The sequence below is a fragment of the Periplaneta americana genome, chromosome 7, assembly GCF_040183065.1.
Source record: "Periplaneta americana isolate PAMFEO1 chromosome 7, P.americana_PAMFEO1_priV1, whole genome shotgun sequence".
Taxonomy (NCBI): Eukaryota; Metazoa; Arthropoda; class Insecta; order Blattodea; family Blattidae; genus Periplaneta; species Periplaneta americana.
The window spans coordinates 173,333,386-173,361,300 of record NC_091123.1 but is presented as its reverse complement, the minus strand read 5'-3'; the positions used below and the strand labels follow the sequence as shown (position 1 = coordinate 173,361,300).

At 33.8% G+C, this 27,915-nt stretch overlaps 1 protein-coding gene and 1 non-coding gene across 7 annotated transcripts in view; both read left to right on the top strand.

Moving 5' to 3' along the window:
• Nucleotides 1-27,915, top strand: part of LOC138703745 (B-cell linker protein) — an 86,756-nt gene that overhangs the window by 18,162 nt on the left and 40,679 nt on the right. For 3 of the 6 annotated variants that reach the window (XR_011333255.1, XM_069831880.1, XM_069831879.1), the window contains exons 2-10: nucleotides 1,599-1,661; nucleotides 3,382-3,440; nucleotides 6,871-6,939; nucleotides 8,838-8,946; nucleotides 12,450-12,631; nucleotides 16,686-16,755; nucleotides 18,240-18,500; nucleotides 21,033-21,197; nucleotides 21,281-21,395. Coding sequence is in view for 5 of the 6 variants with exons in the window: in XM_069831880.1 (XP_069687981.1) it covers nucleotides 1,599-1,661; nucleotides 3,382-3,440; nucleotides 6,871-6,939; nucleotides 8,838-8,946; nucleotides 12,450-12,631; nucleotides 16,686-16,755; nucleotides 18,240-18,500; nucleotides 21,033-21,197; nucleotides 21,281-21,395 (1,093 nt within the window). In the remaining variant the exon portion in view is untranslated. The other 3 variants (XM_069831881.1, XM_069831882.1, XM_069831883.1) reach the window with 3 other exon arrangements.
• Nucleotides 3,489-3,572, top strand: TRNAL-UAA (transfer RNA leucine (anticodon UAA)). Its single transcript has one exon. It is a non-coding gene; the product is annotated as a tRNA-Leu (tRNA).

Sequence of the window (27,915 nt, the reverse complement as noted above, 5' to 3'; positions counted from 1 at the left end):
TTGGAATTATTTAGGTTACACTGATTGGAAAATTTTGTCTTGTTTAATGCTTTTTAGGTATTGCTAGAAGTGTTGATTTGTGTTTTTTACTCTAGATTAAAATCGCAAGTTTCTTGTTTATGTTAGTTAATTAGGATACAATTAATTATACTTAATCACTCATTTAAAGTTTGTGTGACTGTGTATATTTTTGTGTGACTTTACTTTGTTTATAATGTTTTTTTTTTTTTTTTCCTTTTTATTTCGGTTATTGTATTTGTATTTCTGGTGGTGTGGAAGAGAAGGCCTGGTGGCCTTAACTACACCAGAATAAATAAATATATAAATAAATAAATGTAATAAAATACTAAATTGCAAATTTTTTAAATACAGTATTGTCTTTTAAAAGGGATGAAATTAAGGAAATGGCTATTCAATCACTGGTCGGTGGTCGGTGGTCGGGGAGAGAGGTGGTCTCTTAAAAGGGGTGTGATTTACATTGGTTTTATGGATTTTTAATTCAGTCCTTTAAAAATCGGTCTTTAGGAGGAGTGGTCTCTCAATAGGGGTGGTCTTTCAGACTGTTTTACTGTATCTTAATGTCGTATATCATCTGATATCTTCTTTTGCCCCGAATTCTTCTCCCCGCTCAACATTCCTTGCAATCCTTCCTTCAGTAGACAGTTTTTTCTCAGCCACTGACCTAACCAATTCCTTTTTCTCTTTCTGACTAGTTATAGCATCATTATTTCTTCACCCACTCTTTCCACCACAGCATCATTCCTTATTCCGTCTGTCCATTTCACACGCTCCATTCTTCTCCATATCCACATTTCAAATGCTTCTATTCTCTTTTCTTCACTTCGTCGTAATGTCCATGTTTCTGCCCCATATAATTCCACACAAAGCACTTCACTAGTCTCTTCTTTAGCTTTTTTTCCAGAGGTCCGCAGAAGATCTTGTTATATGAGGCCTTAACATTAGCTAGCGTAGGCCTATACAGTGTGAGACGCGTAAGGGAAACTCATAACAGTTGCTACAGTAAAAACTCATTCACAATGAAAATTAAACATAACCGTAACATAAACACAGAAGTTTGCAGCCAGGTTATCAAATGGGATCATTCACAATGATTCACATAAACACTGACATTAACATTACCGTAAGACGTTAACATGAAAGTTTACGAACTCCAAAATTTATGCTTATGCTTACGTGATTTGCAAACAGTACACAATCGTGGAGCTCTGAAGTATACGACAGAATATGAGGAAATGGCGTCGTTGTTATGTTTCCATGGCTACCAAGTATCTTTGCAGTTATGTTTATGTCCCCATCATGAATGATGTGATTTTACTGTACGTTTAAGTTAACGCTTACGTTATGTTTAATTTTTATTGTGAATGGGCCTTTAGTGACGATTAGTGGAATAGAAATAAAATGGATACACTGTCCTACAGTAATGTTAATGGCGTTGGATAACCTATATAGTTGAAATTTTTATGAAAGAAGATGTAGAATAAACTTCCTTTAAATAAAGTGAATAGCCTCATCATTTTTGTGTAGATACTTGTATATAAAAGAAAGAGTAATGAATCGTATTATTGACGTTGTTTTAGAACGGCCTTGAGGAGTGTTGTGAAGCCATCAAAAAGCGCTCGGTAGACGGAGACAATTTTCTGGTAAGTGTGATCAAACTCTTTTCACTTCTTTAATATGTTTCTTTAAACTTACTTGTAATTACGGCGCTGCTGGAGTTCTGTTAGCTGACGATTTCTGACCAAAGCGACGGGGTTCAATTCAGGAGAATCCTACAAATTGCCGGTGTGCCAGGTTCTTTCCGAGTGCACTGCTCCGTCGATATAGGAGAAAGCCAATGTTTACCTACTTAGATATAACACGCGGAGCAAGTCCCCTGCAATTAGGGTGACCAGACGTGCTCATTTTCGCAAACATATCCTCATTTTTACGTGTCTGCCCTCCGTCCGCGAACAAATTTTTAATTTTCCAAAATGTCCTCTTTTTTATATGTTGATGCTTCACAGTTTGTAATGGGTGCCATAACGATAGTCTTTGCGCTTTTCGATGTATGGCATTAAGTTGGCGTTGCTGTTTGATAAGGAGGCAGATGCATTTATAGAAGAAGCAATTATATTATATAGAGGGTGTTTAAACCTTGGGGGCATGTTCCTCACACCAAAACAAGGAAAAAAGTTCATATAAACATATGTCCGAAAATCATTAGTTTTTTTAGTTATTAATGAAAGAACATAATGAAACATCTATTAGATATTGTCAGCTTGATAACGAGGGTTGCAACTTTAATCAATTCAGAAACTCATAACAATGAAAGTTTACGTTCAATGCGTTTTGAGGTACAATGCAACAACTTAACTTAAGTTTGTAACCGATAATAATATTCATTTTGTTAGATAATCGAATGATGTTATCAGGGTGCGAATTAACGTGGAGTTGGGGGGATTTCTCCCCCTGTTGGAAAGTTATCCCCCTCTCATAAATTCATATTTACATCCTTCTGTCCCCCTTTCAAAATATAATTGTTTTAATACCAGTATACTTTATAAAGTAGAAAGTAAGAAAAAATAATATTGATGTATTATCACCGGTAAGCTGACAACAATCAATAAATAACTTAGGAATTACACATCTTATCTTAAACATGCTCATGGATATAATTATTATTATGATCAAGATGCAAGACAAGCAACTTAGTGGGACCAAGAATTGAGCAGGAACTTAATAATAATAATAATAATAATAATAATAATAATAATAATAATAATTTTATGTATGGTATTCTCTATCTAGGATTATCTCTCCCCCTCCATCAGAAATCTTAATTCGCACCCTGAATGTTATCGATATAAATCTGCTGATGCACTCATTGTATCCTAGATGGCTATGTGTTGCCAAGGAGATTTGTTTACTCGTGTTTACTAGTCATTTGTCATTTGTGTACATTTTGAACATTTTCATAACCTAAATTAATATTGTTTCTTTGTGTTACTTCCATCCCTCCACGGTATAGTATAAAATCAATGCCGGGAATAATGTCTAAATTCAAAGCTGTAAGCTCTTCTAGGGTCTGGCACGTAACTATATTCACTCAAACTACTGTATGTATTTTGATTTTATAGTGTTGTGAGGAAGGGAAAATATTAGTGTCGGTTATGAAGTTTTGTTATTGTGATAATGTGAATAAATAAGACGACCACTAATAAGACTGAAATTATTCGAAAACAGTCTGGCAATATATCGCATTTGTTGTCGTAGAGACATTGACATCATAATGAGATGCTCTGTATTCTGAATAGCTAGATAAGGACGCAGTTTCGTTGTAAACAGTTGAAAGACATTAACTGCATCTGTTTCACATTTCAGACATTAACCGAAGGTCAACTAGCATTATGGAAGCGGGACATGAGCTTGTCAACGATCAAGTAAGTGAAAGAGCTTATATGCGGTACATAAGAAGTTGTAATACGCATGTCAGATTGGCCGAGCGGTCTAAGGCGCCAGACTTAAGTTCTGGTTCCCGAGAGGGAGCGTGGGTTCGAACCCCACATCTGACACAACTTTTTTTATATTCCATTATTAATTAATTTCCTTTTTTCTTTTCGTGTAAGTTAACAGTTTATTTAATTTAATGGAATTTGGAACGTATGTAATGATCAATAAACCGTGAATGTAAGAGAAGTTTGGCATATACATTGGTAGATGGCGGGGAAGAACTTGTGACATAGCCTGCACTCTGACTATGATAACTTGTACTAACTGTATATGTTCTCTTCCACGTGTATCATAAAAGGCGGAAAATGTGTAATAAACACTGTACTTCCTTTGCTAAGGTAATTGTGGTTTAATGTATTAACTTGTGATGAGTCCTTCGTTCAGTTGTAAATAGTGTTAAAATGGACATGCATCTTTTATAGAAACAAGGGTTATTAGTCAATATAATATATTAATATATAGTAGTGCCGGTATATTATATTAATATGTGTCAAAATGCTGCATGTCAAACACATTTGTTGGAAATACGTAGTACTTGATTTTCAATATGCATTACAGAGACAAAAAATATAGACATATATTGGCTGACATCCGATAATAAACCAGCATTAAAAAGCAATGATATCTTGAAAGTGGACAAAAGAATGAATCCATTATTCTACAGTTCTGCATAATGTCAGCCATGTAGCTTACCCTAAAAATTAATATTTATTTGAAAAACTTTATCTAAAAAACTCTAAGTAAAATAAAATGTATGTAGATTTCATATATAGATAGGGTCACAGCGCATCAAAAACTTTATTCTTACAGTTTTGGTATTTAGTTTGCTGAAACGGCAAAAATATGTATTTTTTTTTCTTTTCATAATATTTAGTACTTCTAGCTGAAATTACAATGTTGCCACATACGCAGTGCCGTCTTCAGCACATGCGAGACTGTGAAGCATTGCTGTGAGGCCCTACACACTTTAGTTAAATTTCAGAAAGAGAGAGAAGTTTAAAAAATCCTAAAAATTGCTTTGCTGACTTCGTAAAAATGCTTCTCGTTTTTAGCCGTTACTTGATCATGTGAACTCCGATTCAAACTCTAGCTTTCGGTATTACAAAATATATTTATTAAATCATGAGCACTTATACAGAGCGTTCAGCTTGGCTTCTTTATCTTGATCTTTACATATTATTATTATTATTATTATTATTATTATTATTATTATTATTATTATTATTATTATTATTATTATTATTATTATTATACTTTATATTCATCATGAGTACTAACCTGAGAATAGGAACTGTTCGAAGTGATGTCCTGCATTCACACATTCCCGATATCTTATGATGGAATTGTTATTCACGCCCCAAAAAAACGTAAAAATAGAGTAAGCCTATATAGGGCGAACTTAGGCCGTGTCTCAAAGCTACATTTTCAGCTGAAGTGGACTAGATTGTTGACTAAATAGCCGGATGTGACGTCAGAAGTTATGATCCAAAGCTACATAGTGCATAGCAATCAAGTCCGTAGTAGCTAGTAAACGAAAATGCTTGCTTGATTGATGACTTGTTCACTAAACAAACATGGATACCTCATCAGCAATTGGGATTATGAAATCTGAAAATGCTTTGGAAGTGAAATAATGTAAATATAATGTAGAATAACACGTTAACTTTGAACACTGACATTGTTAGTACCTTCTGTACAATGTTTTAAACATTATTGTAATATATTAAGCCCTTATCTTTTCCAGAACTCGTAATGAAACTGCGTTAGAACACTGCCTTCTTAATACAGTGCTGCACCGTGATGTCATGGTTTTTAGAAAAATAGTCAATGAAGAAGGCCATGTTTCAAGCATACGTTTCCAAAGCTCCCTAGTGTGTAGTTTACAAGTCATCTAGTTGCTAGTCACTAGTGTGTAGTATGGACTTGAGCTTTGAGACACGGCCTTAGACAAGAAAAGAAATATGAAAATACTTGGAACTTTTGCGTGTGAATAAACGTTTCCCGCATTTCCGTCAATACAGGGGCGTATTTTGCGGGCTACCGGGGCTACCGGCGGTAGCCCAAGGAAATTACAAAAGAAAAAGTTTATAATATAACATAATGTAATAATTTTGTATTATTAGTTTTACCATAGTAATTAAAATTAAAGTAATTGTTAGATATATTTTGTGTAATAATAGGGTCAGCGGTAGCCCAAACCCTTTAACCAGTATACGCCACTGCGTCAATAAGAGCTTTTGGTCGAGTTGTTAATATGTAAATGTAAGAGGGGGAGGCAGAGTTTATTCAGATGTTTGTTGCCAAGCAGCAGAACAGTAATTAAATATTTTAAAAAAGAAATCATGTAATCTTCTGCAATATCAATACTTCAACAGCACTGCATGTAGATACTGGGGATTGAAGATACATTCTCGCAACCTTATGCACTACTGCGGAACGAATGTAATTAAGGTGATAAAGTGCTACTAGGTGACCAGTTCGTAATAATGATGACATGTATCCATATATTTTATTAACTTGACTGTTGGCAGCCATTCCAGTATGTAGAATTCAGTGCGAGGCTTGTAGCAGAAAGCCTCTAAAGGCATGGCTACGACCTTGACTCGTAAGCTTGAGAGGGTATCTCTGTACGGAACAAGGCTAGCCTTCTGTGACAATAATATGTCGCGCTTTATTAGTCTTCTATGAATGCGCTGAGTTGTTAAAAGTGCATGCGTGTGTGTGTTAGATGTTTTGTGTAAAATGACTCATACTGAGAGAACATTGAGGTCATTATTTGTAGAATTAAAAGAGAAAAAATTTTTAAGTTGAACATGTGAAACAAAATGTCTTACAAAAATAGGAGATCGATACCACATTTACATATTAAAATAGTGGATGGAAGAAGACAAAATAGAAATTTTCAATTTCCATAGTACTTATATAAGAAATATCCTTGGCTGACAGGGTTCTTTGAGACAAATAAGTTACATTGTTATGCCTGTATTCTGTTTAGCGGTGAAAATGAATGGTACGGGGTCTGTGTTACAAAAAATTTTGATAGAAAAACCGAGAAACATCTGCTGTATAAAAAGTATAAAGTAAAAAGATTTTTTCAGCTTATCCAGTATTCACATCTTAGCTTCACCACTGTTCCAAACATGTAAAAGATGAGAAGAATTTTTTACTATTGTCCAGTAGGAATGAATTATTAAGTCGAAGGTAGGCCTATACACCTTTTTTTTAAAATTTTAACACTTTTTAACGTGTGACTAAGTAATTTTATGTTTTTAATTATTAAGTAGGTAATGAATCACTTCTAATGATACTTATATATATAGTATAACACTTTTCAAGAACAATTCATGTTAATCATTACAGAAAATTGGCGCGATTTGTGCAGGATGTTATTACCAATCCTGAGAAATATGTGCAGACTGAAGTTGTCACGTGAGTATAATGCTTTGTATTGATGCTAGTACCATTACTGTAGTTGACTTTATGGTTTCGGTTGCATATATATGCAAAAAAAAATTAGTGATAGCAGTCATAGGAATCATTTTAGTAGATATAGTACGTTAGTATCATCTACGAAAATTGAATAGCTTTCGCGAAAAATATTATGTCGTATAAGTTATGAAACAGTGATAGCCTATAAATAATTATATATTTTGTAGATATCAAATTGAAGCGGTGGATTCCAGACTAGCCTAAAGTCAAAATGACAAAAACTGATAAAAAATATTTGACGCTCTTTGTGCCTGTATATGCCTATTTTTTTTTTAACGGATCTAAGTCAAAACTTGGGAGAATCTTTAAACTAGTGGCTTGTGCAGAAAATGCTGCAAACTAAGTTCATTAGACTTTCAAATAAACAATTTTCAGATTTATTTTCAATGAAGAATACCAGACATTCTGAAAGTTATTTGCTTCCATAATAATGAAAGATAATCTCTCTCGAGCCAATACTGAAGAGAACCACGCATATAAATATCTACACCACAACGCCATTAAATATATGAAAAAGACCCAACCCCACTTGATTAATAACTATAAAAACATTTGATTTTTAATAATATTATTATCTTACGTAAGTTTCATAGCTTTCAGTAACATATACTATGTAGCCGCCACTCAGTAAAATATAGAAATCAAAATCTAATTTAAGTTATTCTCTACATCTACTTATATAACCCCAAAACGTTTCACTTTCATATCATCAATATGGCATTAATATGTATAATTAATGAAAAATAGTCACATCATGGCATTAACTACAATAATATTTCATTTCTAATAGTAATAATGTCATCAAACCACCTCAAGTTTTGTAGTTTTTAATATACAATACACAGCTGTACCCAGAAAATTACACACCACAGAATCAAACCTGTAAATTATTTTTAGTAAGTTAAGTTTTTAATAACCAATTTAATTTGAGCTCTAAATATGTCAGCATTCTTGCAGATCATGGCCTTCGTGTAATATTGTTTACTGTAGTGTGTGTTTTGTTTTATTGTGAAATGCAATTAGCTATTTCTCAAAACTGACGACTGTTGGATTTTGAAAAATAGGAACATTATGTTGAAAAATTGACATTTCACTGAAAACTACTATTTTTCTGAAAAACTTTGAGTTCCAAGCTTCAAAATGAGGGGTCATTTATTAAAATCCGTTCAGCCGTTTTCCCGTAATTTCCATTACCAGTTCAAATTATATATATAGATAAACTTACACAGTTATATATACAAAGGCCAGTTCAAAAGGGAAACAACTTAAAATTTAAAGTTTTAATAAACTTGTATTTTAAAGCTTCCTGTCCTTACGAAAAATCTATATGTCATTGAAATTACGGTACTGAAAATTTTGTTAATGGTGTTTATATATACCACAATCTAGTATATACAGTCACGAAGCTTGAGTTTATGAGGGTACTAGGAACAATAGACTGTGCAGGTACTATTTCACATTGTCTGTAATGAGGCGATAGTAGCGATCCTAGTGGTTAGCAACTATCTATGGATGCATATTTACTACGTATTGAGCTTCGTGACTATATATACTAGACTGTGTATATACCCTACTATAAGTTTCAAATTAGAGTGTGTTAATTGGATTTTTCACAATAACATGGAGGTCTGAAATGAAGTTTTCTCAAAAACTTTAAATTTTGAATTGTTTCCCTTTTGAACTGCCCCGCTGATATGGGCTTGAAAAGGATAAATTAAAACGTGAATAAAACAAGTTAGAATCTTAAAAAAATGATTTAGGACACTTTGGAATCCACCTCTTCAATTGTGAGCGAAAATTTGACTTAACTTATGTACCGGTATGTTTTATGTTTGTAGTGCCAGTCAGAATACATACATTCCACCTGCAGTACCTGCAAGTCCTATCAGGAACGGCTCACCCATGAGTGACAATGTATCTTGGGATACTGACTTCGATGATGATTTGGTAAGACATGTATGCCAATTTGTGAGAAGTTATATTAACATACACTGTCAGGGAAATACAGTAAGACAGCTTTCTCAGAATAGGAATACTGGTATAAACTTCTGAGAGGTCACACTTCTTAAATCCGTTTCCTCCCTGGGTTCCGTTTTATAAGCCATCACCAATTCATTAGTTACATTTCTGCTAAAAGTGACTCACAGTCAAGGTGTAGCTTATTTGTCAAACTGAGAAGAATGTTTAGATAGATAGGTAGGTAGGTAGGCAGGTAGGTAGATTAATTCATTCCATAATATTCTTACATTTGCTTTATAGCATAGAATAAAGAACATGTCCAATTCTTACGTTTAACAATAAAATGCAATACATATAAAATGCAAATATGAAATATGTACAGAATTAGTACCTTAATAACAATAATATTTTATACAATGTAATATGTTTACTATTTAATAGTATTATAATATTTACACAGTACTGTGAAATTTCAAGAATTCATCTACAGAATAGAAAGTGTGAGATATATAGTAATTTTTTAGTTTTACCTTAAATAATGCAGGGTTTTGGCTATGATTCTTAATGTCTTCAGGAAGACTATTGAACATTTTTATCACCATGTAACGTACTCCCCTTTGAAAGCATGATAAATTTGATGGTGGCGTATGAAAATCATTCCTTCTGCGGGTATTTATAAATGTATGGCTGAGTTAGTTGGAAAATTTTCTTTATTACATAAGAGGAAATTTATTGTAGAGTATATGTATTGATTTGTTAAGGTTAGAATCTCTGATTTTTTTTTTAAATAATCTACATGATTCTCTAGCCTTTGCTCCAACTATTATTCTAATGGCTCTTTTTTGTAATAAGAATATATTTTTACTATCTGCAGAATTTCCCCAAAATTTTATTCCGTAGGACATAATGGAATGAAAATATGCAAAATATATTGTCTTTAAGATACTGCTGTTTAGAAATAGTTGTAACGACCTAATTGCGAAGCATGCTGAGCTAAGTTTGGGGGTTATTTCTTTGATATGATTTTTACAATTTATTGTATTATTAATATGCAAACCAAGAAATTTGGTTGTTGATGTTTCTAGTAGAGGTATATTGTTGATAGTTGTGTCCAATGTTTCAGAGATTAAATTTGAAGTGGCTTTAAATTGAATTATGTTAGTTTTATTAATGTTTAATGCTAGTTTATTGGTTGTAAGAGAGAGAGAGAGAAAGAGAGAAAGGAACATTTTAAGATTTAAGGAGAATTAAATTGTAACCTTTCCGGGGTTACAAACCAAACCAACTATTTTCACAATAGAGATATACTGGTGCTCTGAACTTCATCACTTTCCATAGAGTTGAATAAATCAAAGAAGTAATAACGGAATGTCAGCTTGTGCAGCACGTTATACTCTTACTCCAAGATGATGCATGAGTGCTTAGAAAACGGAATGAAGAACAACAGCAAGGTATTTGTAAATTTTGTTGCGTAAACTGGAATCTGTTGGCATTAGAGGTGTTGTTTTACAGTGGTTTCGGAGTTATTTAAGTGAACGGTACCAATATGTCTCACAAGGAAAGGGTTTCGGCTCGAACAGGAATTTTTGGTTAAAAATTTGTACAGAGGCTTACCTCACAATGGTGATGAAGACCGTAAAAGCATTCATTTGTGTAACTCTCCGTTTGGTTGGTATTGGTCAATACACTTCTTTAAAAATGTACATGAGGATTCTCTATAAAATGCATGAAACAGCATGGAGCAGAGCAATAAGCACAACACGCAGAAGCAACACCTGAACAATCTTCTGAACCACACTCCAGTGCTGAAAAATCAAATGCCACCTGAATTACATTTTTGAAGTCTGAGACTTGCTCAGGATTCACGTAACCAACTGACTGCCAGGAATACTGAAGCATAGGACGGTATACTGGAGCAGACAACTGGTTATGAATAAGAGAGTGAATTTTCATTATAAACACTCGATTTCCCAAGTTAAGTTCTGAATTCTCAGCAAGAGTCCTTATGCAATCTGTTATCCTCCGAGCATATATTTTGTATTATCTAAGGAAATAGATATTCAGAGGCTGGATATATTTAGTTTTTTAGGTGGAATGATCATACATTCCATGTCTTAGCCTTGGAATAATTTATTTATTAAGGTTGTGTCCTTGTGCACATTCAATGACTCACACAACAGTGTACATTTTTGATTAGCTGCAATATTTTCAGACAGAACGTTGGAGAAAAATGTTCTTAAATGGGCTTTAGACATTTTACCACTCGCACTAGCTTCTAGGCTAGGCTAGACTAGGCTTACGGGTAAGATGTCCCATCCCCTTAACTTGTGCAGTGCTCTCCCCACCCCTCAACTTGTGCAGTGCTGCAACAGACAAACCACACATTACACAAACGAATGCTTTTGGGAGCTTTACAGAGATGTAAAGATGAGCCTGTATACAAATTTTGGATACGAAATTCATGTTCGAGCCCAAACCCTTCCCTTGTCAGTGAATAACTTGGAAAGTGATACTCTCTTATTATCATGTGGTGTGCCGCAAGGATCAATTTTGGGACCTCTTCTCTTTCTAATTTATGTCAACGACATAAAATTTCTTCATTTACATGGGACTGCCACTCTTTTTGCAGATGACACTAGTATATTTTATATTACTGACTCCATTGAAGAACTATTTGAAAAGTTTGAGACATACATTATTACTCTTGAAAACTGGTTAAGCACAAATAGGCTTTCTTTGAATTTGAAAACAACTGTGTATACGATTTGTACTAAACCCTTATTTTATTATATTATTCCGAAAGAAATACAATACAAAAAGTTGCATCAGTTAAATGTTTAGGCTTGATTGGGTTTTCATTGTTTGACTCCAGTTAAATATCTATATCAATTTTCTTTCGTTCTACTAGTTGAATCAATTATCAAATTAGGTGCTGCTATTTTCATGTAGAAAGTTATTAACAATTTAATACATAGTAATATTACATTTCAGTTTAATAAAGATATACATACTTATTTAACAAGACAAAAGACAATATATATTTTTCTCAGCATAGATCCGTAACTTATGAAACGAAAGGACTTACCCATTTTTTAACAACAACTTTTAACCAACTTCCTTTAGAATATAGACTTTTACCAAATTGCCGGTGTTTTAAGAATTGTTTAAAAATACGTTTTTGGGAAGATTATTTATTTTAATTCTCAGTTGATTTATTTATTTCGTGGTTTCAAACTTTTTCTTCTTTCTACCCAAAAACTTTATGTTATCTTACTGTTTGTTCTTATTTTGCTTTCTTTCTTTCATAAATTCTTGTGTTATTGTCTGTTTTTCACAGACTGTAGTTTCATGACTTTTCAATTACATTGTATAACATATGTATGTCTTCTTGTATAGCCCCTACATATGAGTTATACTCGTTGGGGCATATTCAATAAATTTAAAAAAAAAATTGGAATAGAGTGATGTGTTGTATTTCATTGTTATTACAGACTAGTCCAGTTACTGTTAAACCTCCAGAAATTGTGGAAGATGATGTGGAATATGCCAACAGTGAAGCTCTGGAGTTTATAGAAAAACCACCAATACCAGCACGACCGCTAGTACTCCCTCCAAAGCCTATACAGTCCGTATCACCACCAGCATGCAATCTTCCAAAACCACCAGTACTACCGTAAGTAAACTTAATGTCAGCTATAATTTATCATTGAGTTTTGTTATCGATCACTTGAAATTTGTTAGGAAGTTCACAGTTCAATATATCAATGTATTTGTAAATAGTAACATTAGGTTCTTACTTGAATTTGTACTTGTTTTCATAAAAGTAATTAGCCAATTGACCAAGTTATTATGAATTGAAGTTAAAAAATTGCAGTTTTGAGCAAACGAACAAGAAGGTAGAGCTGATGTCAGTGCATGGCAGGACATTTTAATGCATAACTTTGTCAATTTTATAGATATCTTAAAATATCTTACACAGATAAGCTAAAATTTCATATTAAATTAATATAAGAAAAATGATAAATATTTTACTTTTTACTTTCGAAGGTGCATGTAACCCCTGAAGTGAATATAAATCCTACTTCAGCATGCAATTAAATTTCGCGGGAGAATCGAGGCCATGACTGGCAGACAGTTTGCTTCCAGCCATTATGTGGACCATGTTCAAATGCCACATAACCCGTATGAGCACTAATATTGAGTTTACTTACTTTTTATTCAGCAGACTTCGAGTTAGCAGCTTGACTGAGATTCTTCTGAACAAACACACTTTTGTGTAGACCTTAACTTTCAGCTTCTATATGCTTTTATATTGATTAACGTAATTTTCATAGTATTTAGCATAGGGTGACTAGACGTCCCATTTTTAACAGGATTGTCCCTTTTTTCAGCCTTTTGTCCCCTGTCTCGAGAAAAAAGTATGCTTGGGATGCCAAATGTCCCGTTTTATAAAAATAGCATCCCATTTCCCTAAATTATTGTTAAAATGTTCCTTTTTCTATTATTTTATTTAATAACTAGCCGTACCCGTGCGCTCCGCTGCACCCGTTAGAAATAAATATAAAGTAATTACATAATTAAAATAGGACATTTGATCCAGGCAACATTCGTATTTGATAGAAGGATAAATCGTTTAATATGTTACTTAATTTAAATTGTATTTAAAATATTAAAATGGGATCATTTTGATCCAGAGACCACTCATTTGGTGCAATGACAATTCCTTTAACATGTTTCTTAATTGTTATTACCAATTATTTTTGGAAAAGCGAAAATTAACAGAAACAATTTGGCTACAGATTTATTATTATGTTTATATTATATTATATTATGAAAATGTGTGTTGATAACGGATGTATTCGAATTAGAAAGTTTTTAATTTGTTGTGGGAGCTCTTGAATCTCAGGAGGAACAACTTTTACAATAGCACAACATAATCTGCTTGGCTCATTACCCAATTTTTTTGCATTGCATTTATTGCATATGTATTTTATGTATTTTAACACGATTCAATTGAGCATAGTTAAAATTTGAATTATAAAATAATGGATTGCTAAGCTAACGTACTATTACTGCATACTAAATCAATACACTCTCGTTGTTCGTTAATTCTCTGAGATAAAAATGAATATGTTCATAAACATTATTATAAGAAATACAGGAAATGAATATACAGAATAACCTATTAAGTTTTCTGTGCATAAGAAGCTATTTTAATCTCACCTGTCCTCAATTCACTCACAAGTTACTGTAATAACATTATAGCATTATGTCCATCCAGAGAAACTACACTTTCCAATGATGAAATAATAATTCATTATACAAATCGGTTAATTTAGCTTCCGATATTACTTCATACGAACACAGAAGCATTGTCTGTAGGCTATCTTCCATAGCTTTCGATTGTTGTGTCCAAGTCCCCTTATAGACGAAGACATTTGTTTTTTATTTCAATACACCACCTTAGATGGCAGTTATTTTAATTTTAAAACTCATTTATCTCATTAAATATCAGTCCTATCAAAATTTTTCAGAGAATAAAACTTATCAGAAATCATTTTAAAGAAACTTTTGTTATGTAACATATTTCACAAAAGTCAATAATAAGCGAGATATTTCGATATATTTAATTCAGGCCCCCTTATAACCCCCCTTTTAAATAACGTATTTTGAATGCCATATAGCCTATAATCTAAGTTACAACGAACTTAATTTATATTCCAATTTTCATCGAAATCGGTTCAGCCATTATCGCGTGAAAAGGTAACAAACATACAGACAGACAGACAGACAGACATACAAACAAATATTTCAAAAAAGCGATTTTCGGTTTCAGGGTGATTAATTATATATGTTAGGACCAATTATTTTTGGAAAATCGAAAATTACCAGAAAAATTTCGGCTACAGATTTATTATTAGTATAGATCACGTAAAACATTGATTAATTCTATACTGTTTCCATCAGGTGTCACCGTAATGAATTTAATTAATCCAGACTAGTTGCAATAAAAAAAATTGTCTGGAATGACTAGTGAGGGAAGTGAGACAGCATGCGCCAGTATGGAATACCGCCACTGGTTTCTGTGGCCAGAAAACATACCGTTAGTGAAAAATGACATACCGTCACTGAAAAAATGTGATCCGTAAAAATTCGTTTATACATTTCTTCACACCAAAGAGTAGGCCTACTACCGGTACCTGTTTGCTTCGTAAATTTAAACCTCAGCCTTCTGGAACTGTATTCAATGTGTATTTAGATCATTGAGTTCTATAATGTTGAGATCACTGATTTAGATACGTTTATTTGATAAGTCAACCCTTGGCTTACAGCGGTAGTATTTCAAGTATAGAAGGCTGTGGTCTGTAGCTTGTGGTGGCTATTATTGTCAATTTAGTGACTGTCATTTTTTATGTTGTTGCCTTTTTTATAAATAATTAAGTAAGGCATTTTGAAGCTTTAACATTATTTTAAATGATAATACATCCTGATTACACTATTTTTAACACTGTATCACTTCAGAATATGTATTATATGACTTTCTCGTGTTAAATTCTATTGTACGTGGTTTACATGTTTCGAAGAAGATCAGAAGTTCTGAAGAAGACCAATATCAGGTCGAAACATGTAAACCAGGTACGATAGAATTTAACACGAGAAAGTCATATAATACATATTCCAAATTAAATGATAAGTCTCAATGGACATTGCAAAATAATCTAGTAAATAAGTGAAGTAACTTGAAATTATTTTGTTAAGAAATTTAATGTGTTGCATAAACTCCAAAGATTCGCATTACTGACTGCATGAAACAATTTATTGTATACATAATGTATGTGTATGTTGTAAGGGAGAGGGTATGCCTCTTTTTAATCCATTATGAATCTTGCGTACACTACTTTTAACACTTGAATTTAATTAATTGATTAACTAGTGGACTTACTCGTGTTAATTATGTAAGATTTGTCACGGCTTACAGCTGTTTCAGCACTTCATGCACCATCCTCAGAGCCTACTAGATCACGGCGTCATCTCGAACTTCTCTGCCTGTTATGTGGGTGTGTTTGATTGTTGAAAGGTGTTGAAGAGTGGAGTCAAATAGTGTGTGTGTACTGAAATTGATCTGTGTGTTGAGAATTTGATCGGGGTGTGTTTTAGTGTGTTTGTATATTTCGTATTGTTCTAGTGTGTTGAGTTTTTGGTTCTTGGGTTGTGTGTGTAGGATTTCCATTTCCATATTTATGTTATTGTATGTATGGTTAGCATTGGTTATGTGATCGACATACTATGTCGAGGTATGCCAGGGGAAAATCTTGGGGTATCATACCGCCTCTGGTTTTTTGCCACTTCCCTCACTGGCAACGACTTAAGCCAAGTATCCATGTTACTCTGTTATGTACTTGCATAATTATTATTATAGCCTAGTTATTGTAAACAGTGTAGTACCGGTATTTATTACTTTAAAATAAAAATAAAAACTGGACCTTATTGCTCACTGACATTATATAAACACAAGTAATAATGAACGTTTAGATAAAATGATGATTCATGTCAATTTTAATAAGTAGCCTATCCGGTTTTTTTTCATTTTGGAAATCTGGTCACCCTATCTAGTGCTGTTATAGTATGCGGTATTATACATTTATATGAAATCAATATTGGAACTATAATTATGGTGTAATTTATGCTTGATAATATTTTAATATACTTCACCTATATTCTTACAGGGAGGACAATTGCTATGGACATGTGAAGACACTCGTCAACAATCTCGACCTAGAAGACAATCCGAACGAGGTTTGTTGCTAATATAATACAATTCTTCATTGTTTGGTACACCCTTTTAACACTTGTATAATCACTTATTAATTATAACTTCTTTACTGTGTTACCGGTACTGAAAATAATGAACTTACAAATTCTTCAATAATACATATATCAGTCAATACCTAGAATGCATAATTTTCTTCACTTCTCATAATAACAGTAGGGGCTCATGAGTTTTAAAAGAGGTGGGGCACACAAAATTTGAATATAAATTATGTCATAAAAAGGGCTTACTTGGTACTTCACTTCTTGTGTATAAATTCCAATCTACTATTTTTAGCTGCGACAAATTCTGAAATGTTATGTACTAGTTTCTTCTCAGTAGACAGCAAAATTAATTCTCTAGTGATACCAGCACCCGCACATCCATTGCCATTTTTCATAGATGGATATATTAAATTTCCTGTTATACGTTTTACGTCTATCCTTATAAACTTGGCTACTGCAGATATCTGGTTTCCGTGGCCTATTTGCTATGATAATGATCGGTGCTCATAAGATAAGGTTTTGCTGTGTATTTATTTAACCTTATTCATCTCACTTGTAACACTGTAGCACTAAAACATTGTAGCATCAACAGTATTACGTTCATTTTTAATATTATGTCCCAGTCTTTTACTTATTAATGTATTAATATTCGAGTTTCAAGTTATTTGCATTTTCAAATTAACTTTCTCTACACCAGTCTACAATAACTGATTTAAAAATAAAAATGGGATGAGTGTCCGTGTCCATTTCCATCTAGCCAAAGTGATAATAAAGGCAGATTCATTGTTGAGATTTTTCTCTACCTGCGAGAAATTCACTTTCCTGTTTTGCAGGTAAGAATGCAGTTATTTGTGCAGTAATAGATGATCAGGCAAACAGCTATCTTGCACATGTTATTCATTTTAGAACAACGAGTTTTTCTATACCTAAACCCTTAACTTCCTTGAATTAAATTTAAAGGTCATGTTGATTCAGATAAGTTTTGTGAAATTGTAATCAAATAATAATCAGTATTATATTTTCAGTCAAACACTTATCATATTATAAGATGGCAGAAAATTAAATTCTGTTACATCAACTGCACTGTTACAACTGTACTTTGATGTAACAGAATTTAATTTTCTGCCATCTTATAATATGATAAGTGTTTGACTCAAAATATAATACTGATTATTTGATTATAATTCCTTGAATTAGATGGTGTAGTAAATATTTAAAACGTGTGAAAATTCTGCGAGTCTCGATTCTGATATAGACCCGAAAATCCGGGATGTATGGCAACCCAGTAATCAAGTATCATCACAAAAATACCAGAGAAAAATGTTCTGGAATGATGTCCTACTGATTCCACCCGAAAAGTGTTACTATCGGTACTGTATTTATTGTGAAAGAGGGACATTGATTAAATACTACTGGAACAATAATTGTGAAATGAAATGATTTATCTTATGGAAATTCTCTTTCAGTTTGATGAGGAAGATTACGAGAGTCTGGACAATGAGACTCTAGCCATGAAGTTAAAGAAAACTCTAGAGCAACGAAAACAAGGTAATCAGATGCCACCTGCAGTTCAGCCATCTCAGAGCACGATCATCTCCGAGTCTGGGCAACTCCCATCACCTTATCCTCCAGTGCTTCCGAAGAAGCCGTCAAACGAAGAACATGTTTTACAAGGGAATGTGAATGATGGTTTCGAATGTGACGAATACGAATCCATCAATGAACAGGTAAGTTATCTGTATACTGGCAGTAGTAGAAGTAATAAAATTAATCATGAACTAGCATAATTATTGTGGGAGTACATTTTAGAATTGCTAAAGGGAAAGGAAGATAGAAGAGAGAACCCGTTAAAAATGATGCAGTTCATATGTAATGCATTTCCAAGACGTTTATTGTTTAGGTAGTACATAATTACATTTGCTATTTTGGCGTAATTCTTTGTCAAAAAATTAAGATAAAAATGTTCTGCAACTTATGATTTGTGTTACTGGTATTTATTTTTCGAAATATAATGCTCTTAGCATCAGTATCTGTTTTCATTGTTTTCAGTATTTTTTTATAATAAAGATGCACAGCATACAGCAGATCCCTGTTACAGTCGACTTTGTACTTCCACAAAAGAGCACTAATTTGTATGGATTCTGGTAAAGCCAGTTGCTAGTCAATATGAAATGTAGGAAATACTAGTAGTATAGTAATAAGGTTAGTATAGTAGGCACAGTCAGTTAAGGTTTCGTTATAGTAATGTTATGAATGAAAAGATCATTTTAATATGAATTTTTTCCAAAACCATGACCAGGCAGTACGATGATATAACTTTTATTTTGTCTCTGTTTAGTATATGCCTTCTTCTTTGTTCTCCAAAATTCCGCGTTTTGAAAGTGAGTTTACTCTTGTTCATTCTTTCGACAAATTTAAAATAATATTGTGAGGTAAAGGACTATTTCTTACATAGTAACACAATTGCCTAAATTTAATTATCTACATTGTAATAGGAAATGTTCAATTCATGTCTCATTTTTTAAATAGATTCTATGATTTTTAATTTAGAGGGTAAAAGTATTTGGTTTAATTGCAGAAAACAACATAATTCAGCCCCTTCGGGCAAGACAGTGATAACCCACACTTATGTTTCTACTTCTAAAACTGTTTTTGCAACAAGAGTAAACAAGCTTTATGTCCAGGAATTGTGTGAACTGATAACTAAATTCAATTCAATTTAGCAAGCCATTAAACATACAGTGATAGGCTTCGTCACAAATACGGAAGGGAAAAAAACATACATTTGAAAATACACATGTAATTGAAAACAGTAAAGTTTAATCAGAATGAAAACACAAAACATTTTGAAACTCTAAAATTAATTAAAACACTTCACTCTTAATGTAATATTTGTAACTAAATGTAAATAACTTTATTTATTAAAAAGCAATTTCGTATGAATTTATGTTAAGAAACTCATCTACAGAGTAGAAAGGATTAATTAAAAGCCAGTTATAAAATCTAGCTTTGAAACTATTGGTTGGTAACTTATAATATTGACTGGGAAGCTTATTATATAATTTCATTCCCACGACAGAAAAATTGGTACTAGTTTTATGTAATTTACAGTAGTGGTATGGAATATTAATTTGTTCACTATTTCGAATTTCAGAAAGCCAGGAAAACCTAATTATTATTATTATTATTATTATTATTATTATTATTATTATTATTATTATTATTATTATTTCAATATGGAAATTTCAACTGACAAATCTAAAGTGATGACTTTTTTAGGAAAGGAACCAGTCCGTAGCAAAATATGCATCAATAATAAGATCATCGAACAAGTCAAAAATTTTAGTTATCTCGGTTACCAAATTTCATATGAAGAAGAAAAGGATTTGAATGAGAAAATTATTAAATTCAACAGAGCAATGGGGATAATTAATCAGATATTCAAACCAACCTTAGTACAAAAACACACGCGCACCAGAATTTATAAAACATTGGCCAGACCTATACTCTGTTTTGGTAGTGAAGCTTGGACGATTCGTAATATTGATTCACAAAGATTAACGGTGGCAGAAATGAGATTTATGTGTCATACAGCGGGATACACGAGAATGGATCACATTACAAATTTTGACATTATGAAAGAACTGCAGATTGAACCAATTACGGAATACCTACAGAAATACAGACAAAACTGGAGATCACATGTCATCAGAATGCCTCGTTGTAGAATTCCACGCCAAATTTTTAATTACCATCCTGTGGGCAAGAGATCCTTGGGCAGACCGTTCAAGCGTTGGCAAGAGACCGTAATGGGCCACTAGGCCCAATACATGCAAGGATGATGATGATGATGATGATGATGATGATGATGATTATTATTATTATTATTATTATTATTATTATTATTACTACTTTTATTTATGAGTAAAGACAATTTAAGTTTATGCTGAATACCAGTGGTGCCAACTTTTGGAAAACATTGGGTGGACTCAAACACTTGAGTTATAAGTTAAAATAAATAAATGTAATATATAATAATGATAATAGTAATAACACGACAAATTATTGGGTAGGCTCGGGCCCCATGAGCCCATATAAGTTGATGCCACTGCTGAATACCAATTGATGGTTACCATTAAAAAATTGATGGGATACATCATCTGACATTTTGCGACTACAGCACTGATTTTGTTGTATTTATAATCAGATGAATTATCGCATTATTGTGACGAAATGTCATGGAATTGTTCTGATTATAGGATAAGGCTGTAATTTTGTTATCTGGCGAGGCAACAACGGAATACTATTTGCAGCCAGTAAAGCAAACCTCTGAACAGAATGGAGCGCCTCCACTTCCTGTTAAGCTGTGGAATAAACCTCAGGTGGCTACTATGCCTTCTGCCTCACCACCTAGGAAAAAATCGGTAAGTTTTTTAAATATTACCTAGGCTATATCCATTTGATTACAGTACTGTGATTGAAATACTGCACTAAGTTTTCTTCCTAGGATGACAGTTCAAGCAGTCCAGGGAACTCTGGTGATGGTGTGGCATGGGGACTGGGTGAGTTTTTCAGAAAGAAGTTTCTAGGCCCGTCTACCAGCAATCCTCTAGAAACACGGGGTGAGTACGGTATCATAAGAAAAGGACTTCGTTACTTCTGAGACCAATAGTAGGGTTTGAAATTGCCCTTCAAATTTTTTTGTTTAATGGTGCTGTAACAATGGCCTAGTTGTCTAGTGTCGGTAGAATTGGTGATAACGAAATAATATGGTGATATGAGACGGAGAATTCGCCTTGGACAATGAGAAATTTGACCTGTCTTATGGCTGGTTCTTCACTCCATACCTTTCGGAAATTCTTATAAGTATCATATTTAAGTGCTGAAAGCCCAGCACTTACAAAGGCCGGCATAAGCGTTTTAATCCAATAGAAACAATTTAAATCCTTCTTGTAACCAGTGCATCAGTGTCTTATTTCCTGTAACATACAAGATGGACTTCATTCACTGGTTTGAAGGTGATCCTAAATTATTTTTAAGGACCTAGGATAGACTGACTATCTGAGAAAATGTAGACATCAGGGGCGAATGCTAGTCACGAAAGTTAGGCTTGCTCTTTTATTCATAGGGGAAGATGGAAGGATATAAATAAATAAATAAATTTAAAATAAATTTAGCCTGCTAGATCCCGTAAGGGCAAGGGCCTCCTGATTGACAGGGCTTGGCTCAGTAGACTTAATAATTCATGATTAATAAAAATAATCAGACCCACATAAATAATTTATTTTATAATTATGAAATCATTATGAGTCATGGATCATATTCGCTTATCAGATGTAGAAGTTCGATATAATATAACAAACATGGCCAACAAAACAGTTTATTTAGTTTTTTCGACCCTGCCAACCAATGCACATTGTTGTACTGAGCTGCACTGAACGAGCGCACATATTCTCTATAATGTCTGTCTTCTCTTGAATAGTCCTTCGGGAAAATGGATTTAATAATAATGTTTCAATAACACACAATTCCGAACTCATTGCAATACTTCAAATTAATGTTTAAGAATTAATAATACATGCAGCAGCTAACATATGCATTCCGCTCATACAATTTACATTGTACTCGCAAATCACAGCACATTCCCGTTGCCAATACTGGTCTGTGTAACGTTAAATAGTCGTTGGTGTAGCTCTCGGACCAGAGCTTCAAACAGCACATAACAGAAGCGTGTGCGCCTAGGACGAACCAAGGAGGAAGGCACTTGCGTGCGCATCATATTCTCGCTATTTCTACGTCTTTCCTGTAGCTCCGAGAAACGAGCAAGCATTGCGATACTTGCGGTGTGCAACCTGCGGATGGTATTATGCCTATACAATGTTCCAAAAATCAAAATAAATTTTAATGTACGTAATCCCATTTTGAGAAATACACATTCTACGAAAATATTGGGCTTGCACAGCAAGCATAGCATGCCCGAGAAATCGCCCCTGGTAGACATTCGTGTCGTTGTATAATCTTACGTTTTACATGGCAGAGATTAGGATAGCATAAACCTTTGCCTGGAAAACTGTTGCATATAGGTAACCCTAAAGGACTAGAGATTTTACATTAGTGCTTCTGTTCGGCAGATACTTTTATTTTGAAGCCATTTGTGACATCAAGTTGAAATTGGCCAAGGTCATCATATCTTCAGGTTTTTCTATTAGGGTTATATATATCTGGAAAATTGAAAAAATTAAATTATGGTTTATTTAACAACGCTCGCAACTGCCGAGGTTATATCAGTGTTGTTGTGCCGGAATTTTGTCCCGCAGAAATTCTTTTACATGCCAGTAAATCTACTGACATGAACCTGTCGCATTTAAGCATACCTGGGCCGGGATCGAACCCACAACCTCGAGCACAGAATGCCAGCATTATACTGACTGCGCTACCCAGGCCGACTCTGGAAGATTGAAGTCAAATATTGAACTGCCTCATATTTAGTAACTTTATCCCATATGCGAAAATCGCCATAGGTACTATCCTACTGAACCATTTGCTAAGGCCCATGATTCTCTATGACATTTAAATATTATTAACCATACTCGCACCACAACCTCTTAAAAATTAGTTACCTTATTTCAATGACTGCCCTGCAAATCTCAGAGAGAGGAGGCAATTTCCTGGAATTTGGCTAAGATAAAGGAAAAGAACATGCAACAAAATGAAGGTTTTAAGGGAAAACTATAGATTTTAATGAGGGTTTACAATGTGTTTCAATCAGGGGTGGTCGGTCAAAGTCCTCACTTAAACTAAGCTGTTGTCAAGCATTTTATATTACTTCCGTTGTGTGAAGTGAAGCCTTCAGTGGAATGAGGGATGGACTTTAGAGTCTGTTCCAAACTATAAAACTCAAACTTCACTGTTATTCACTTATTCAGTAGGTAATTACTACTGACCTATTTGCTTAGAAAATGATTTAACAGATCTATCTATCGGTAAAGAAAAAAGTAAAATGCATTCCAAATGACCTAAAAGTTCTTCAAAGTATTAAAAATGACCAAAAAATGCCGAAAAAATATAAAAATTATCTGTTCAAAAGCGTCAAAAAATGCAATATAATAAATTATTTTTTTACGTTGATATTAACATAGAAAGGCATCGTCCTAATGTGAAAAATAAGATGACTTTTCATCAACATCCGCCCCCTATTCACAATGAATTCAATTATTGGAATGGGAAAAAAAAATTCTCAAAAATAGTGACTCGGTGATTGAAATACCACTGGTTAAGATGCTCAGAACAATGTCTGTAATACACTGTTGCCGAAACGGAGAATTAAGCAAAGTAATAATCCCCTTTTCAAATAGGGCTGTTATCAGGTATAGAGTCCTCTGTGTTTGACGCCGTGGGACATACAAAAATGTTGCCTTCCACAGTACTACTGTCATACGTGCCAAAATTCAAGGGCGTTTGTCGGGCGTTGCATGCGTGCAGTTCACCTCAGTCAGTTGTGAGCTACTGAGAGGATTATTCATTTGTGCATAATGTAGTAGAACTATTTTTTTTCTAATTGTTTGAGAACACTGGAGGAATTATTCATTCGTGCATAGTGTAGAGCAAGTTACTGTGTTTTTTCTAAATTGTTTAATAACATTGAATGGATTACTCATTCGTGCGAAATATAATGTAAGCTATTTTTTTTTCTAATTGTTTGGAAATGGCGTATAGCATATTGCACTGAGTTTGTATACTTTTAAGTTACTGGCATGTGAAAAGTGGAACAATATATCTGACAGGTAATTTTGAACATTTTGCAAGAAGAAATTAGTCGAGTATTTCAGAATAATCTTCGGAGATGTCAAAAATGTATCGAAGCAGAAGGAGGATGCTTTAAACATCTCTTGTGATACAGGTAAGTTGTATTCATTCTTCAGTTGTTGATGAAAAATTTCCCTTCTAAGCAGGTTTTAGAAACTAAAGTCACTACAGTGAAACCTGTTCAAATCGGAACCTGAATAATCCGGAATCCTGTCTATTTCGGAACAATTTATTGGTCCCAGTGAAATTCGTATGTATTATGTGTATTTTTTCCTGAATAAAACGGAAACTGTCCAACACGGAAACGGAAACTGCCTGCTACTGTTCAAAACCGAAATAATACTTTGGACACACTATATTTTGTAACTATATTTTGAAACAGCGTGCAATTTCAAGGAATATACGAAATATGCAGGTCACTAAGATAAAAACAAGTTTTCTTTGCAAAATTTTAGAGGGTACGAGAGTGTGTTGGCCTGTCGGTCATACATTTTATTACCCTGTTGACTAGACAGATGAGTCCCTTCACAGATTTTCAATGCTTAACGCTGATATAGTTATCGAGTTAAAGGAAAATTAGAAACGAAAAGTATGTCAAATAATACTGAAGTACAGGTGTGGAAAACTCAGGTGTGACACTTTAAAGATAAAGATCATAATGAGTGAGTGGCTTGTGGCCAATATTGGTGACATAAAAGGAACCAGAAAGCAACTGTCCATGTGGAAATAAATTAACTGTTGTGGGAGTGGGTTCTTCATGACCTTTCAAAGAACAAGCCAATTTCTGGACCTATTCTGCAAAGCAAGCCATTGTACTGGGAAAGAAATTAGATAAGCCATAATTCAAGGCTTCTAATGTATGGCTCCTAATCCAATTAATTAATAATATGCAGTGATATACAGAACAGTATTATAGTATAGTGTTAGATATTAAATTGAATGAGATTTACTGATCTCACCAACGGAATAAGTGAAAGAAAGCTGATTTAATGTAAATAGTGTTAAACAGAATATTTTGTACTTCTTGCAGTTTGCAGCATGCCGTTTTGTTTTTCATGTATACGAATGATAAAATATTCCATTTTAATGTTACCTGGATAATACGGAAACCTGTCCATAACGGAAAAAAAAATTAGGACCATGTCACTTCCGTCTTGAACAGGTTTCAATGTACCATAGAAATGACGACGGCCGATTTCGCAGTACCAGTAACTGTGTGAGGTGTAGATGTAACAGAAAATGCCTCTGAGCTTATGGTATGAGGAAAGCGTGGACAGTGACAATGCTGGGGGTGGGCGAAGGAGGGCACCCACCCTACCAAAAATTTTCTTGTCCATCTAAAAGAACAATTAATAACATTTCAAATTTAATAAATCTTGCGCAAAGTACTAACAGTAGTCTATTATTTTCTAAATAGCCTAGTGAAATACATAAGATGTCTGTAGTTTCTAGAGGTTCCTACAGGGAAATAAAAAGAAAAGTTGTTACCCAAATCAGTGACGCATATACCGCTGAAGTGATTACCTCCAATCTTTCCTATTTTCTGCCTTCTTCTTTGTCTCCGCATGATCCATATATCTTAATGTCGTCTATTATCTGATATCTTCTCCTGCCCCGAACTCTTCTCCCGTTCACCATTCCTTCCAGTGCATCCTTCAGCAGACAGTTTCTTCTCAGCCAGTGACCCAACCAATTCTTCTTTCTCTTCCTGATCAGTTTCAGCATCATTCTTTCTTCACTCACTCTTTCCAGCAAAGCTTCATTTCTCATTCTGTCTGCCCATTTCACATGTTCCATTCTTCTCCATATCCACCTTTCAAATTCTTCTAGTCACTTCTCTTCACTTCGCCGCAACGTCCATGTTTCTGCCTCATACAATTCCACATGCCACACAAAGCACTTCACTAGTCTCTTCCTTAGTTATTTTTCCAGAGGTCCGCAGAAGATGCTTCTTTTTCTATTAAAAGCTTGCTTGGCCATTTCTATCCTCCTTTTGACTTCCTGTTAGAAAATTTTTTCGAATTAGTGACGAACTTCACAGTAGACTACAGTTTTTATTGTTGTTTAGTCAACTGCCGACACTCCGAAGACAGGTTTTAAACCTCACAAGTGACACCAACAAGGCATCACTCATGAGACAACTAACCCAGGAGATAATGGGGTAGGGTGGCCAGTGAAATAAAATATTTTTGAAATAAAAAGTGCCCTGGCTCTGGGATTTCGAAGCAAAAGCTATTGAGTCATTCTGTTTGAACAGAAACACTTGATTGCAAAGCAACTTTCTACTACCAAATATAAAAAGATTGTTAGGTCTGAAGAGTAGGCTTCACTGTGAAATTGGTTACATATGAACAAAATTTAACTTTTTAAAAATGCAAAATTTGACGACAATATGAAAATCATAAAAGTGCCCTGGTGCCACTCGGCCTCAAAAAATAGTACCTTGGCGCTGCCAACCTGAAATACGTCACTGATGGCCAGTTCCCCCCTCCATTGCATAAATCGCTGACTAGTAACATAATTTCACTAATCAGATATGAGACGTATGCAAACAATTGTTCTTCCTCTGACACATATCATCAAGTGAGATGTACTGCCTGATAATAGACAGTTTTTATCGCAATTTGAAATTCTGTTTCCTACTTATCTATCTTATCTGCGTACTTCATGTAAAAATTAAGTTGTAACAACATTATGAAGAGGAACAAGGACTCTGTGTAGTATTTTGGGAGATAGAAGTGTATGTAAACGGTGAACAGACAATATTGATAAAATGTGCCTCGAAAGTAACTCTTTAGTGTTAGGGACGTTGAAAATATTAATTCTCTTCAAAATCTGGAACTAATTTTTTGCAGCATCGCAAAACTTTCATTGCACTTCGTATAAGGAGACACTAAAATATCAACACTGTCTTTTTTCTCTCTTGAGTTCTGGGGTAAATTAAAGACAACATAAGTAATACAGATAACATCAGTTATTCATGGATTTCAAAAAGGCATATGACTTGGTTAAGAGAGAAGTTTTATATGATATTCTTATTGAATTTGGTAATTCCAAGAAACTAGTTCGATTAATTAAAATGTGTCTTGGTGAAATATACAGCTTTTGGATGCTTTTCCAATTCATTGCGTGACACTTCTTGTGCTCTAAAATTCGAATAGGGACTTATTAATCATACATCGGACAACATTATGACACATGCCATAATGATTATCACGAAATCATAGATGATAAGCTGGACATATCTAATCTAATTGTAAACGGAAATGTATATGGTAGAAAATAAGGATAAAAGTAATAATTTTCTTTTCGTAGGGCTGGACAGAGTGAAGCAAT